General features: G+C 44.8%; 10 protein-coding genes across 10 annotated transcripts; 6 read left to right on the plus strand and 4 right to left on the minus strand. All coding sequences in view use genetic code 12, as the record gives it.

The window, feature by feature from the left end:
* Positions 1-473: 473 nt before the first annotated feature.
* On the plus strand, positions 474-1,967 carry LODBEIA_P53530 (uncharacterized protein; the record flags this gene model as incomplete). The annotated part of the gene is made up of 1 exon (XM_066975676.1): positions 474-1,967. One exon carries the CDS (start codon positions 474-476, stop codon positions 1,965-1,967), a length of 1,494 nt encoding a protein of 497 aa, XP_066832291.1.
* Positions 1,968-2,648: 681 nt separating this feature from the next.
* LODBEIA_P53540 (uncharacterized protein) lies at positions 2,649-3,152 on the minus strand (the record flags this gene model as incomplete). The annotated part of the gene is made up of 1 exon (XM_066975677.1): positions 2,649-3,152. The coding sequence occupies one exon, from the start codon at positions 3,150-3,152 to the stop codon at positions 2,649-2,651; it is 504 nt and encodes a 167-aa protein (XP_066832292.1).
* A 308-nt stretch (positions 3,153-3,460) lies between these two features.
* Positions 3,461-3,781, plus strand: LODBEIA_P53550 (uncharacterized protein; the record flags this gene model as incomplete). The annotated part of the gene is made up of 1 exon (XM_066975678.1): positions 3,461-3,781. One exon carries the CDS (start codon positions 3,461-3,463, stop codon positions 3,779-3,781), a length of 321 nt encoding a protein of 106 aa, XP_066832293.1.
* Positions 3,782-3,889: 108 nt separating this feature from the next.
* LODBEIA_P53560 (uncharacterized protein) lies at positions 3,890-4,561 on the minus strand (the record flags this gene model as incomplete). Its single annotated transcript, XM_066975679.1, has 1 exon — positions 3,890-4,561. One exon carries the CDS (start codon positions 4,559-4,561, stop codon positions 3,890-3,892), a length of 672 nt encoding a protein of 223 aa, XP_066832294.1.
* A 331-nt stretch (positions 4,562-4,892) lies between these two features.
* LODBEIA_P53570 (uncharacterized protein) lies at positions 4,893-5,447 on the plus strand (the record flags this gene model as incomplete). Its single annotated transcript, XM_066975680.1, has 1 exon — positions 4,893-5,447. The coding sequence occupies one exon, from the start codon at positions 4,893-4,895 to the stop codon at positions 5,445-5,447; it is 555 nt and encodes a 184-aa protein (XP_066832295.1).
* Positions 5,448-5,523: 76 nt separating this feature from the next.
* LODBEIA_P53580 (uncharacterized protein) lies at positions 5,524-6,471 on the minus strand (the record flags this gene model as incomplete). Its single annotated transcript, XM_066975681.1, has 1 exon — positions 5,524-6,471. The coding sequence occupies one exon, from the start codon at positions 6,469-6,471 to the stop codon at positions 5,524-5,526; it is 948 nt and encodes a 315-aa protein (XP_066832296.1).
* Positions 6,472-6,621: 150 nt separating this feature from the next.
* On the minus strand, positions 6,622-7,563 carry LODBEIA_P53590 (uncharacterized protein; the record flags this gene model as incomplete). Its single annotated transcript, XM_066975682.1, has 1 exon — positions 6,622-7,563. One exon carries the CDS (start codon positions 7,561-7,563, stop codon positions 6,622-6,624), a length of 942 nt encoding a protein of 313 aa, XP_066832297.1.
* A 697-nt stretch (positions 7,564-8,260) lies between these two features.
* Positions 8,261-8,676, plus strand: LODBEIA_P53600 (uncharacterized protein; the record flags this gene model as incomplete). The annotated part of the gene is made up of 2 exons (XM_066975684.1): positions 8,261-8,327; positions 8,441-8,676. 2 exons carry the CDS (start codon positions 8,261-8,263, stop codon positions 8,674-8,676), a joined length of 303 nt encoding a protein of 100 aa, XP_066832298.1.
* A 688-nt stretch (positions 8,677-9,364) lies between these two features.
* Positions 9,365-10,213, plus strand: LODBEIA_P53610 (uncharacterized protein; the record flags this gene model as incomplete). The annotated part of the gene is made up of 1 exon (XM_066975685.1): positions 9,365-10,213. One exon carries the CDS (start codon positions 9,365-9,367, stop codon positions 10,211-10,213), a length of 849 nt encoding a protein of 282 aa, XP_066832299.1.
* A 2,066-nt stretch (positions 10,214-12,279) lies between these two features.
* LODBEIA_P53620 (uncharacterized protein) lies at positions 12,280-13,518 on the plus strand (the record flags this gene model as incomplete). The annotated part of the gene is made up of 1 exon (XM_066975686.1): positions 12,280-13,518. One exon carries the CDS (start codon positions 12,280-12,282, stop codon positions 13,516-13,518), a length of 1,239 nt encoding a protein of 412 aa, XP_066832300.1.
* Between the last annotated feature and the right edge of the window lie 115 nt (positions 13,519-13,633).

Below are 13,633 nucleotides of genomic sequence, written 5' to 3' on the forward strand. Positions count from 1 at the left end.
AGCTCGAAAGGTTTATAATAAAATCAAATCCTTCCCCCCTCCTCAACTTGCTCCCCACAACAGACATCTACTCAAAGCAAAGCAAAACAGAGGAAAACACTTATCCCAAGGAGAAGGACAAGAACTTTTTAGCCGAAAATACCAACAGACCCGTAACTTGATTATAATATAGCAGATTCAAAATAAGTTGTTTTCCATCATTACTCAGTTTACTCCATTCATCAATTTCTTATTCCCATTTCCTGTCACCATCCCCTCTCTAGCTCATCGAGAAAAACAAAAAAACAATACCAGTCTACCCCACGTTCAAAAAAACAAAACCTCCGAAAGGCAGAGAAGCATTTGGGAAGAAGAGGTCTATATATATTTGACCACGGGGCCTTCTTCATCAACAACAAAAAGAAAAGTCCTATTGTCCATTCGTTAGATCATCTAATAGACATCACTTTTGATACCCAGAACCAAATACAAAGATGGCTTCACCAACTACATCCAACGTTGACCAAGAGAAGAACGTACCAGCTGACTCTAAAGTCGAGTACATCTCATCTGAAGATGACGGTCCAGCTTCGGAATTGACTGAAGAACATAAACAATACTTGATTGCCAAACATGGTACTTACCAATTAGACCCCGTCCCATCCATGAATGACGAAGATCCTTTGAACTGGTCCAAAGGTGTCAAATACTTGCAATTGGGAATGGTTGCTTTCCACGGTTTCATGTCTACATTCTGTGCTTCCGGTTTGGTTCCCTCCCTTGGTGTTTTGGCTGGCGCTTTCGGAATCACCACTGCTACTGCTTCTTATTTAATTGGTGTTCAAATTGTATTGATTGGTGCTTTCCCATTGTTGTGGGTGCCATTTATGCAAAAATACGGTAAGAGACAATTGTTGATCTTGTCTGTTTTGGGTTCATGTTTGTTCAACTTGGGTGGTGCTTACAGTAACAACTACGGTATGATGATGGCCATGAGAAGTTTGCAAGCTGTCTTTATCTCGCCCGGTTTGGCTGTTGGTGGTGCCGTTGTCGGTGAATTGACCTTCAGTCATCAAAGAGGTGTCATGTCTGGTGTTTGGTCCATCGCTATTAACTTGGGTACCATGGCCGGTGCTTTGTTTATGGGTTTCGTTGCTGAGCGTGAATCCGTCAATGTCGTTTACCTTGTGTTTGTCGCTATCAACGCTGCTCAAGTTGTCGCTTACTTCTTGTTCGGAAAGGAAACCTTGTACAACTACAATGACTTGTCCAAGAACGAGCCAAACAGATTCAAGCAATTGACCAGATTCGGTGCCATTATCCCAGAATTCAAATTGAACTTGAAGACCGTGCTCCACCCATTCGCCTACTTTGCCAACTGGAGAATCTTTATTGCTACTTGGGCCTACTCCATTTGTTTCATGCACGCCAACATTGCCACCAATGTTGAAATTCCAGAAGTCATGTACGTCAAGTTCGGTATGGGTCCACAAGCCTTGGGTTTGCAATTCCTTGGTTTGTTGGTTGGTACCATTATTGGTGAAGTTGGTGGTTACGCTTCCGACAAGTTCCAAGGCTGGGGCCAAAAGAACAACAAGGGTAACTCCTTCAGACTCTGGGTCACTTACCCAGGTTTCGCTTGTGCCGTTTGTGGTATCATTGTCTTTGGTTACCAAATTGACGCCATCACCACTTACAACATTACACCATTGATTGGTTTGGCCATCTGTGCTTTCGGTTTGCAAGTCATGACCTCGCCATTGATTGCTTACTGTATCGACATCAACCCAATAATGGCTTCAGACATTATCCTGTTCATTTCATTCTGTAGACAAACATTGGCTTTCCTTGGTACTTTCTGGTTCCCAATAATGTTTGTTAAATTGGGTTTCACCATGGCCTACAGTGTGATGGCCATCTTGATGGCAGCTCTTGCTTTCATCCCAGTTCTTTTCTTGCACATTCTTGAAGCCAAGAAGGGAAGATAAGCAAGTTGAAGTTGATGCTGGAGCTGGAGCTAGAGCTGGAGCTCTAGTTGGAGCTTGAATTGGAGTGAGTGGAAAAAGTTAAATGAGAGAAAGGGAGTTATTTGGTGTGTTTGTATGTGTGTAAATTGTACGAATGAGTAGAAGATTTAATTCTTAATTAATACATGACGTTTATGAGATTTGCAAATAAAAGTGAATTCTATTCGTTATGATTTTTCAGACTCCCACAAAAGAGTATATCAGTTGCAACTTTTACGCCGAAGGGGTTTAATCTCATCTCCGCCAATGCGTGAGAAATGTATACCCCGTCTAGCTTAAGCACTAGTTTGTAACCTCATTCTTTTGTCGTCATTGTTGAAGTTCTCGTCTTTTGCGAGTCAACTCGAGGAATATTTCACCCTTCCTCCACCAACTTCATTACTTTGATCATTGTGAGTCCTCAAAAAGTTGCTCAGAAAGGGGATTTTATTAACCGATGACAATGACAATTAGCTGTCCTCATCCAATTATAAACAGTCAAACGTATCTTCCCCCTACCATTCCGCATACGGAGTTTCCAGTGCACTTCCTTGCACCAGGATTTTCCCTGTTGAAAACCTACGGCTCATGCTTGTGCTTAGTAAATGTAGCAGACATCATCACTCTTACTCCTGATCCTGTTCTTCTTTTTTTCTTTATTTCTCAAATATCATCACCTAGACCGCCTCGCAAATCCTGTCCCCATCGACTAGCTGGCCAAATTATATACACGACTTTCCCGACAACCAAGCCTTTACTTATAGGTCCAAACTCATTCGAGTCGATCGAGTGGAAGCTGTTATCCCCCTCCACCCATAAATGGTTTCGCGGTATCTTCACCTCCAGCTTGGGATACCGTGGCGATTTGGGGTAGACGCGATCCCCATTGACACCAATGACTCGTTTGGTCAATAGCTTATCGGGATCTAGCGGCGATCTAAACATGATGATATCTCCCTTGGCAATGGAGTCCGGTTTCGACTTGATGTTGAATTTCTGCACCAACACTATATCCTTGGCCGTAGTGGACGTCCCCGGGTTGAAAGTGGGGGTCATGGACGATCCTTTGATCTGGTACGGCTGGTAGACATGGCTGGTGAAAGAATATAGCACTGGGAGCCAAGTCAACGTTAGTAGCGTCGTCTTTAGGCTTTTATTGAGCGGCATCTCGGCTGGAATTCCCGGGAAGATGACAAAACAGTACCGGAGTGTCCTCAATGGCAAGGCGCAAGATCTTTCTCCAGAATCGAACAAGCGCAGGCCCTTGGTGCTAGATGCTGAAAATGCTTCATGTGCCAGATCAAATCAAAGACTCACTGGTGTGAACTTTTTTTTTTAAGTGCCCTGCTCCGCGCGAGCCTCCCTCTGCTCCCCCCCCGCCACATTTGTCTTGATCTCGTGTGAAGCAAGTGGCCATCGGAGCAACTTGGTTTCCCTTTCTACAAGAGAATCCACAGATCACAGGTAGGCATACCATGTTGCGGCAACCGAAAGGAGGAGCGTTAGACCAGATATTGTTGGAAGATATAGCCAGATACTGTCCCAGTCAGTTTCTCGCATTTCACCAATGCATGGCTTCACCGCAGCCCGACCCGGAATCGTGCTTGAAACAGCAGGTGCTGTTGACCAAGTGTATAAAGACGGCGGTGCCCTCGTTTCAGAAGATTCAAAGCCAATGTTCGGGAAAGCTACAGGCGTACGAGGCTTGTCTAAAGATAAACAGAAGTAATGAGGCCAAATGCACCCATGAGTTGGAGGATTTACGATCTTGTTCGTTTGGGTCAATTACAAAGTGAAAAAAAGAAAAAAGAACAAAAAAAATCGCAGCCGTGTCAAATAGTTGGAGAGGTATCTATAGATGAAAAGATAAAAGAGTTCAATACATGTCTTAGGCCCTCAGACCGCTAGGCGCTTCTATATTTCGGGCGGAGGTTGTTGATCCTAATATCTGACAAAAAGTGCCGTGTGAAGTCCTTGATCTTCTTTGATCGGTCGTGTGTCTCTTCGATCTCGTACTTGTGGTGCAACAACTCGTGCTCTATGTCTTCCTTATGCTTGACCTTGGTGTCGGGGTCGTTTTGAGCATGGTACTCCCTCCAATGGTGCTCCTCGTATTCACTTTCAAAATCCAAGTGGTGGCCCTGTCCATAGCCAAAATCGGGCAATTCGCCACCGTTGTTGTGGAACTGCAACCATTCGTCTCGACTGATCAACCCGTCCTTGTTCTTGTCGAACAACTTGTAAATCGATTCCACCACCATCTCCTGCACTGCCGGTGTGATTTCTATCCGATTTTGGCCGACGCCAGACCCGTCCCCGATGATTTGCTCATGGACCAACCCATAAATGTTCAATATATCGGTCCTATCCCAAGATCCCATGCCTTTGAGATCGTGCATGGTGAAGAACGTCTCGCCGTCGTATTCCACAATGTTGTGTTCCTCGAGCATGTGCCAGTCTTGCCATCTTTTATCGGCTGGTTTTTGCTTCAAAACGGTTTGAGAATGGTCTCCATGGGCCATTGACCCCACGGCATATGCTAGCACCGATACTACGGCTAAACCACAGATCTTCATCTGTTATATTTTGATTTGTGGTTAAATGAAAAGGAACACACACTGTACTCACTGTCCGTTGGAAAATGCCCGCCTTCTACTCACACGTGCCAGTGTCATTTGATGCCGGAGCATTCCGTAATTTTGCAACACTAGCACCGCCATGACGCGACATTGGCCAACACCTCAATCATGCCGCTGCTGCCCCCCCTGTTGATGGTTTCGAGTCTCCACAATTTTCCAATCCACCTCTTCCTTCCTTTTTTTTGAAAAAGAGCCTCCCCCTCCATGTAGCTTCCCTCTCTCGTGTGAAAAACTACCAACAACCAACAGTCGAGAGTCTTATCTACTGATGAGCGGATACACCAACCCCAACTTGCCCGTCAAGGCCACTACCGCTCGCGTCGGGCGTGAACGGCAACGATACAATGAAAAAACCGGAGCTCGGATCGTCGCTGGCTGTATATGCTTGAACGAGTCCAAAACCAAAGTCATCATGATCTCATCTTCGAAAAACAAAGGCCGGTGGGTCTTGCCCAAGGGAGGCAACGAGTCGGACGAGCTGGAATTGGAGACTGCCGTGCGTGAAACGTGGGAAGAGGCGGGCGTCGAAGGTATAATTGTGAAAAAACTCCCCATTGTCTTGGACTCAAGAGGGCACAAGGCTCCCGTGATCCACGGCGAGTTCAATGAAATCATACCCAAGAGCGAGTTCCATTTCTTTGAGTTGCTGGTGGACCACTTGAGCACCGACTGGCCCGAGCTACACAAGAGAGAGCGAAGATGGTGCACTTACTCCGAGGCAAAACACGAATTGTTGAAGCTGAAACGACCCGAGCTTGTTGAAGCGTTGAACCTGAGCTCAATTATTAAAGACACAACAAATGAGAACGTAGATGAATATTAGATGAGGAATTTTCTTTTTTTTTTTTTTTTTTTGGTTGTTTCTATTCTTTTCCATTTTCTTTATTCTATACGCAGTCTTATTTGAATAACCCTCCCATGATATTTGCAAGCATATTGCCGCCCTGGCCTGAACCGAGATTGAGGTTAAAGTATAGCTTTCCGAGGTATTCGACTGGAGCTAGGATTTCGTGCTGTTTCAAACTCGACTTGTAATGATCGTACAATTTGAGGAATTTCTGACTGTTGGTTGGTGGATCCTTCTGCAACACTTGAACCAACAATTGTAGGAAATTGAGCAATGGGCAGTTTTCATAATAGTCAACAACATCTTTGATCGGTTCCTCGCTCTTTTGGTCGATTTTGCTCAAGAACAACGACTGCGCCTCCTTGACAAAGTTGATGTTCTTCAAATAAGCATAGTTGAGCACGGCTCTTGACAAAAACACCCCGGGGTCAACGTCGCTATTGGCTTGAGCGCACAGCACCAAGTAGTTTACATAAACAGGCACACTTTCAAAAGTGCCCAAGACCAAATGCAACTCGGCAATGGCAAACACTTTGATCTTTTGCTCTGCCTCCCATGAGCCACTATCCTTCTCCAACGCCGCCAAAAACTTGGCGCCAAACAAATGATGCAAGTCATTGTCGCCAAATTTCGAAGTCTCGGGTGACTTCTGCGACCACGTAATACTGCTTTTTGCCAAGTCGTTGAGCAGCGGGTCGTCATTGGGTAAATTCGAAATCAATTCCATCAACTTGTACTTGGCGTCCTTCTCCGTGACTGGAAGTTCTTCTTCTTCGTAAACCTGGATCAAGTAGTTTATCAAATCTGCAGCGGACGCATACTCTTTGTTCTTGGTCAAGATAGTTGCTCCTTGGTAAAGCAAATCTCGTGCCTCCTGATACTGTTTGCCCTTGACATATCTGTTGGTGATGGTTCTCAATGTTTGGTGCGCCTCATAAAACGAGCCCGAGTCGATTTTGGCCTGGAATCTCTGTATGGTTCTCGATAACTTATCCGACATGCTAGCTCTACTTCAATTCCTGCCAAAAAGATATACTTATATGGCCTCAAGTTTCAACTGGTTTGCAACGTGTACTGATCTCCCGGGGTGGTTTAATTTCACGCGCGAGACGAAAAGAAGGCCTCTGGCCAAAATGTCAACTTTTTTTTTTCACACTTCACCACCACCACCACCACCTCCACTGGGCTTGGTGACATCCTTCTGGACGTGCAACTGGCCGTTAGCGTCCATCTTCATCACGTACTTCACCGCCAAATAGTCGTTGTCGTAGATCAATTCCTTGCTGACTTTTAGCCAGTAGGTGAGAAACGGTACGGAGTACATGGTGGTTTGGTCGACGTGGATTTTTTCCAATTGCGGGAACTTAATCAGCAGCAATTTGTAACCTTGGTCTCGCATGGCAAAGTAGACTTGGATCAAGCTAATCATTTTCAAATCCAAGTACTCCAAGCTTTTCCTGTTGGAGTAAACTAGGTCGGCTAGCAACACGGCCACTTGTCTCGCCGTTGACTTCATTTCGTAAAAGCCCCGGTCTGAGTCGGCCTTGGCATAGAGGGAGTTTATAACATCGAGGAAGGATAGTTTCCTTGTTCTCTTGAGACACAGCGTCGATCTAAACGTCAATGTTTTCAAATTGAACGGTGCAATGTTTATTTTGGAAAAGCGCACGAGACGAGATACTTCAAGAATAATGCTCAAGTGTTGCACCGAGGCAGGTAAGAACGCCAACATGCGCTGCAAGACATTCAAGTTGGCTAGCACCGACACTGTGGTCAAGTTTCGAAACTCGGACACTTTCAGACTCTGGTGAGTTGTAGGAGAGTAGAAGCTGATTGCGCGGATTCGAGACGCGGCTTGCTGCTGTATGATCCGCTCAACAGCCTCGTCGAGCATGCAAATGGACGAAGCGCCGATGTTCAACGGCTGGAGAATGTAGAGCATCCCGTGTTGCAAGTAGAGCTCTTTGCAGGTTTTCATCATGGGCAAGATGTGCTGAAAACTGTGGTCCATGCGCCATCTCTCGTACAAGATTCTGCTTATCAAAGGGTAGGGAAGGTCAAGGATGGATTTCGGTTGGTATTCTTTGTCCATGGGATGGAAATATGCACCGGGTTTAAGAGAGCAAAAAGAAGGCTCTATCGTCGATTGCACTCTTTCTCTGTGGAAGGAATGTGATATGCTACTCATGGCCGGTTGCAACTATATTGGATTCGATCTTCACGGCGCGGGTTGGAAATGGCTGCGAAATCGAGAATCCACCAGATCTCAAACCATTTATAACGTCAACGCATCAAGACATCAAGACACCAAATATTAAAAACCATGTCCCTGCTTTTCCATTAAAGATTAAAGTACAACGTTCAAGGTAGATCTCTAAAGAGCTTTCGTTTGTTTGAATTTCCCCTTGGTTCCAGCGCCAATCGTGGATGACTTGTCTCATGAAAAGCAAGTTCTCCACTGTCGCTTTAATCTCGCACAAACTTTCCCACTCGGCATCCCAGTTCCAAGCTCTCAACAGCTAGCAGTCTTCCTCCATATGACAGCTCTTCCGCAGACCGTCACCACCCTCCATGTTGTGGTTCCTGAGCTGTCAACCTGTGCCCGGAACAATCAGGAAACAGAAAAGGACCGAGTTGTCGCGCAGCCTCATTAACTCCGACCAGCCAATCCACATCCGAGAAATAAAAAAAAATCCCATTCGTCATCCACAGGAGAGGTTGACTTTATATCCCACCCCTCGAACCAATCCCGATCCCTATCACAGTCGACAACCTAGCAGTAGCAAAAGATGAGAGTATCGTCAAGACTATTGAAGCACACAATAAAGTTTGTGGGTGGCCCACATCCAATTCCAAGTACGTGAACAAAAAAAACCCCCCCATTAAACAAAGCTCTTTCTTGTCGAAGCTTCCCGTGAAACCAATATAAGTATGAATATGTATATACTAACGGCGGCTTGATTTTCCAGAGACCCCACACGCGGCAAAAGCACATCCATTTGCACCAGAAGGCGTAGTACCGGGATCGGTCGGCTCGAGCTCATCTGGTCAGCAGACAAGAAGGTATCATAATAGCAACCCCATAGAACCAAAAGAAGGCGAATATTTCTCAAGAAGCGAATTGTCCAAGAGATTCAGATACAAGCCTATTAAGGATATCGAAATTGACCAGGTTAGCTCTGGCGGTGCTGATATTATATTTTGAAGGACTACAGCAGAGCAGAGCAGAGCAGGGCAGAGCAGGGCAGGGCAGAGCAGGGCAGAGCAGAGCAGGGCAGAGCAGAGCAGAGTGGGTTGAGTTCACGAAGCTCTTGGAAGATTTGGAATTAGAAAAGTGGGAAGCGTCGTTCGTATTTATAGCTTGTCAAGATAGGTTTTTTTTTTTCATTCTTCCTTGTCAAACGCCTCATATTTGGAGATTGACTCAACTGGAGTAGAAGGAAACGAGTGAAGGTTGTTTTACAGGCTGGACTGTGTTGCCCTGGGCCTTATGAGCAGTGATTACGCCACTTTGGCTGCTAAAAGCCCCAACTCACAGAGATTTCATTGGCACATGGAAACCCATCTCGAGTTTGCTCTCTGTTTTCTATTCCCTAAACATGCCCCCCCCCCCCCCCCATTTGTAGCTCTCTATTGCTTCCATCCAAGGCTAGTTGAACTGGACTGGATGCCTCCACTGGGCGGGTGTGTGGGGTGTTGGCGTCGGTGTCGCGAAATTCGGTGTCGCAAATTCTGCCCACGCGACACGCTCTCCATGCTGAACAGAAGGAGAAAAAAATCGCCACTATCAGAAGTTGTCGCCACGATTGCCAGGGCACCGGTTTCCTCCAGACTTTTCCCCATTTCAAGTATCAATTTCCCTATTCCAGTCTCCAATTGAGCTATAGACAGTCATGAATCACGATCCGTATCAGTGGGGTAGACCTTCGAATGAAACCTATGGTCCTTACAACCATAGAATTGCCCAGGCAAACAACGCCGAATTCACCGACTATACCAACCAGTCGCTCCATCAATTCCCCAAGATGAACACTCAACAACCTATAATCACCGGTACTTCGGTGATAGCTTCGAAGTTTGCCAATGGGATAATAATGGCCGCTGATCACGTGGGCTCATATGGCTCACTTTTGCGTTTCAACAATCTTGAGCGGTTGATTAAGGTTGGCCTGGAGACCATTGTCGGCATTTCAGGTGATATATCGGATTTGCAGTATATTGAACGTCTACTTGACGAGCTAGAGATTGAAGAGGAAGTGTACGATACCGAGGAAGGGGATTTCTTGAGGGCTCCAAATGTTCACGAATATTTGTCGCGTGTGATGTACAATAGAAGATCCAAGATGAACCCCTTGTGGAATAGCATTGTTGTTGGGGGTTTCGATAAGGAAAAGAAGCCGTTTTTGAAATACGTTGATTTGTTGGGGGTGACGTACCATGCGTCAACTATAGCCACCGGGTTTGGATCACATTTGGCCATCCCCTTGTTGAGGAATATGATACCAGAGGATAAAGATTATGTGAAGGTTGAAGAAACCGAAGCTAAAAAAGTGGTGGATGATTGCATGAGGGTGTTGTTTTATAGAGACGCTAGATCCGGTGACTCTTTTTCAAGAGTGATTATTAAATTAAATGAGGAGACGAACAAATTGGAGTTTGCATTTGACAAGGATGTCAAAGTTGAGAACCAGAGTTGGAGATTCGCCAAGGATATAAGAGGATACGCAAGTAAGCAACAGTGAAAAAAGAAGAAGATGTTCCCCAATGCATGCTGTTTATTCGGATAGATGTAAAATACCGTGGAAGTCTAAATCGTCAAGATTGACATCTTTTCGGAAAATAAAAGATTATTCATTCTTGAACCCAGCCTTGGAATGAACCCCGATTTGTAACTGGCTATGTACTCTGTGCCATATAAATTTCATAATCTCGAAATGTGCACTGAATGTCGGACGCGAGAGCCCCCAGTCCTGTCCCACCGTTCCTTTGCATTTCCAAAAAGTTCGCTTCTCGAGTATACAATTCTCCTTCTTTCTGTGCAACGTGATTCGAACACGTGGGTAACTCCATCGAGAGGAAGTGCTAGCACAGTGAGATTCCTCGACGAGGAGCCCAAGGCTATATGAATCTACAGTTGTGTGGCAGTTGAACACAGCAGACACTAAGGGGGTTTAGTCTCCAGACGCTTCACGCCACCCCCTAAAATCTCTCAATTGCCAACTGGACTTCTCAGTGGGCTACAAAGAATAGCAGGACAGGAAGGCACCATCACCACCGGTAAATTCCCATCAAAAGGATATTTCAGACTGCCTCCGTTGTTCAGGTATGCCCATTGTATGGTACGGTCTGCTCAATAGGAAGTTGAAACCTGAGCACTGATTTGTCGATTTTCGCCCATCCATACCTCCCCTCCTCTGCTGTTGAAAAAACAAATTTGGGTACCACTACTGGTGCTTTACAAACATAGGCTGTAAAACTGCAACTAGACATCAGCACAGCTACTAGAAATCAAAAGTGGCTCTCATCTGTCGATGAAACATATTCTTGCCATGATAAAGCTTGAAAACCAATCACGTGACTTTCCTCAACCACCTTTTCCTTATCAAGCGGAATACCGATGTTTGACGTTAAGTCAAGTTGCATTTCTCCAGCTGTGCCAACGACCAAGCCACTAGAGGTTATAACTCTAGATGTTTCGCGTTGCATACGCTTCGGAGAAGTAGATATCTGGCTTGGTCTATTGTTATTCAAGGTTTAAGATTGTTGTAGTTGCATTCGGCTGATGTCTATAAACACGTGGATTTTCGATAAATCACATTTCCATATTTCCAAACTACAACAACCGAGCCTGCCACTTGGATTGCTAGGTAAGAAGACCACAGGTCTCGCGGAAAGGATTGAGGAATGAGTTTGCGGTTTTCTTAATGACTTAGAAGGTTTGCAAAGTCCAGACTCTGGCTCGCAAGCAACACTCACACAACCTTCCTTCCCTCTCTTCTCTTCCCTCTCTTCGCTTCCTTGACTTGCTTTACAATTTCTCTTTTCGTTTATTGTTGAACAGTTTATATAACTCTTACTCCTGGGCTTAGCTCAAAAGTTCCTTCCTGATTGTGATAAAAGACTGAGCTTTCCAACTTGCCAATCTTTGCTTTCTTTTATTTTCATATCCTGGTGTTTGATAGTTGGTTCTCATCCCCACCATTTTTCCGTTCAAACCAGTGGAGATACCTCAAGGCAAAAAATATAACCGTGGAATCACCTTATCCAATACTGAACCGTACAGTTGCGCCAAAAATCATCAAAGAGGGAAGCTGTACTATTGCAAACACCATCTATAAGCAAGTAGGTATCATCATCTTGTATCCCATTCAAGCTAAAATCAAGCGCCTAACTGCATCCTCGAGTGTCAAATATCAAATATTCCACCTCCATTCCCAGAGCAGTTTCCTTTAATTTTGAAACATATTTATATAAATTGTTCCACTTTCAAGAAGAGTCACGTTAAACCTCCATGTCGTTCGAGATAACCTTTTTGGGAACAAGCGGTGGCCCACTAGAGGGCAACACGTGCTCACTCCTCGTGAAACCAGCCAATGTATCCTATGAAACTCTTCTTGATTTGGAAGAACAACATGGCAATGACAATAGTGGTGTTCCAGTCCATAGAGCAACAACAACGGCAACGGCGCCGTCACCGTCTCCTACTGCAAATACAGAGACAGATACAAATACAAATACAGAACCGCTGGCTGGACCGGACAAAATAAACAAAGAAGAGGAGTTTCTCTGCATTGACGCTGGTTCAGGAATGGGCAAGCTAACTGAAATCATCCATCAAGAAAGCAAATACCAGCAATCGCGCTGCAATTTGCTCGACTACTACTCTGACTCGGAGCTGGTGGACTACTACTATCACAGCAACATCAACATCACTCGGCCATTTATCAAGTTCAGCCACTACAACACCATCATGTACACCAAGTACATTTTCCAAAAATTGACAAATTTCCTAATCTCACATCCTCACTTGGACCACGTCTCCTCGCTAGTGATAAACTCGGCAGGTTTCGCAACAAATAATCCACCAAAGCAAATATACGGTTCTTACTATACCATAGACTCCCTACAAAACCACTATTTCAACGGTATAGTCTGGCCCAACATGCCCGATTTCGATATTGTCAATCTCAACCAACGTAAATTCAAACAAGTTTTCCATGTGGGAAACTACAAGATCAAGATGTTTCCCTTGAGCCACGGGGAACTCAACCTCATAGAAAAGAAAAGTCGCCACAAGGTCAAGTTCAAAAATGGGTCCACTTCCATCAAGGCAGACAATGATGACCGCGAACAAGGTACACCTGTTGCTGCAGATTCCATTCCACCGCGTCGTCATTCAAGCGTCACCACCATACCTGCAGGTATAAACGATGACGACTACGTCAAGACCAAGATCTACGAAGGTTTCCAGCCAAATGGCTCGCGGCATAATAGCAGCGCAAGTAGCATCGGCGGAAACTTGGACGAAGAAGCAGTCAAGTCCCACTACTTATCGCTGGCTTTCCTTATTTCACGGAATTTCAAAAACACCACCAACGACGCTGATATTTCGTACCTCTTGGTATTTGGAGATTTCGAAAGTGACAGCATAAGTCATTTGGATTATAATTTACGTATATGGCAAGAAATTGCACCGCTTGTCAACAAGGGACAAATGCATGGCATCATACTTGAATGCTCAAACAGTTTTGAGATTGATGAAAACAAACTATATGGGCACTTGACCCCGCGACACGTGATCCACGAGTTGCAGCAATTAGCCAGTGAATGCCAACGGATCAAGATCGATGAAGAAAACGAAGAGCTGCAAGCACTCAAGGGATTGAACATCATTATCAACCATGTTAAAGAGCCAATATTGTCCAATTACCGACAAATCAAAGATCCAAGAAAACAAATTCTAAAAGAGTTGAATAAATTGAATGCTCAGGAGAATATGGGCATACAATTCTCAGTAGCATTGAGTGGAACTTCCATAATTATATAGCTACCGCGGATCAAAGCCAAGTCAAGTCAAGTCAGGTTTTCTATTTTTTTTATTTATTCAATTTTTTAATTTTTCAATTTTTTTTTAAGGGGGAGGGTAATATACAACCTTTTTT

Source organism: Lodderomyces beijingensis (genome assembly GCF_963989305.1).
Source record: "Lodderomyces beijingensis strain CBS 14171 genome assembly, chromosome: 7".
Lineage (NCBI taxonomy): Eukaryota > Fungi > Ascomycota > Pichiomycetes > Serinales > Debaryomycetaceae > Lodderomyces > Lodderomyces beijingensis.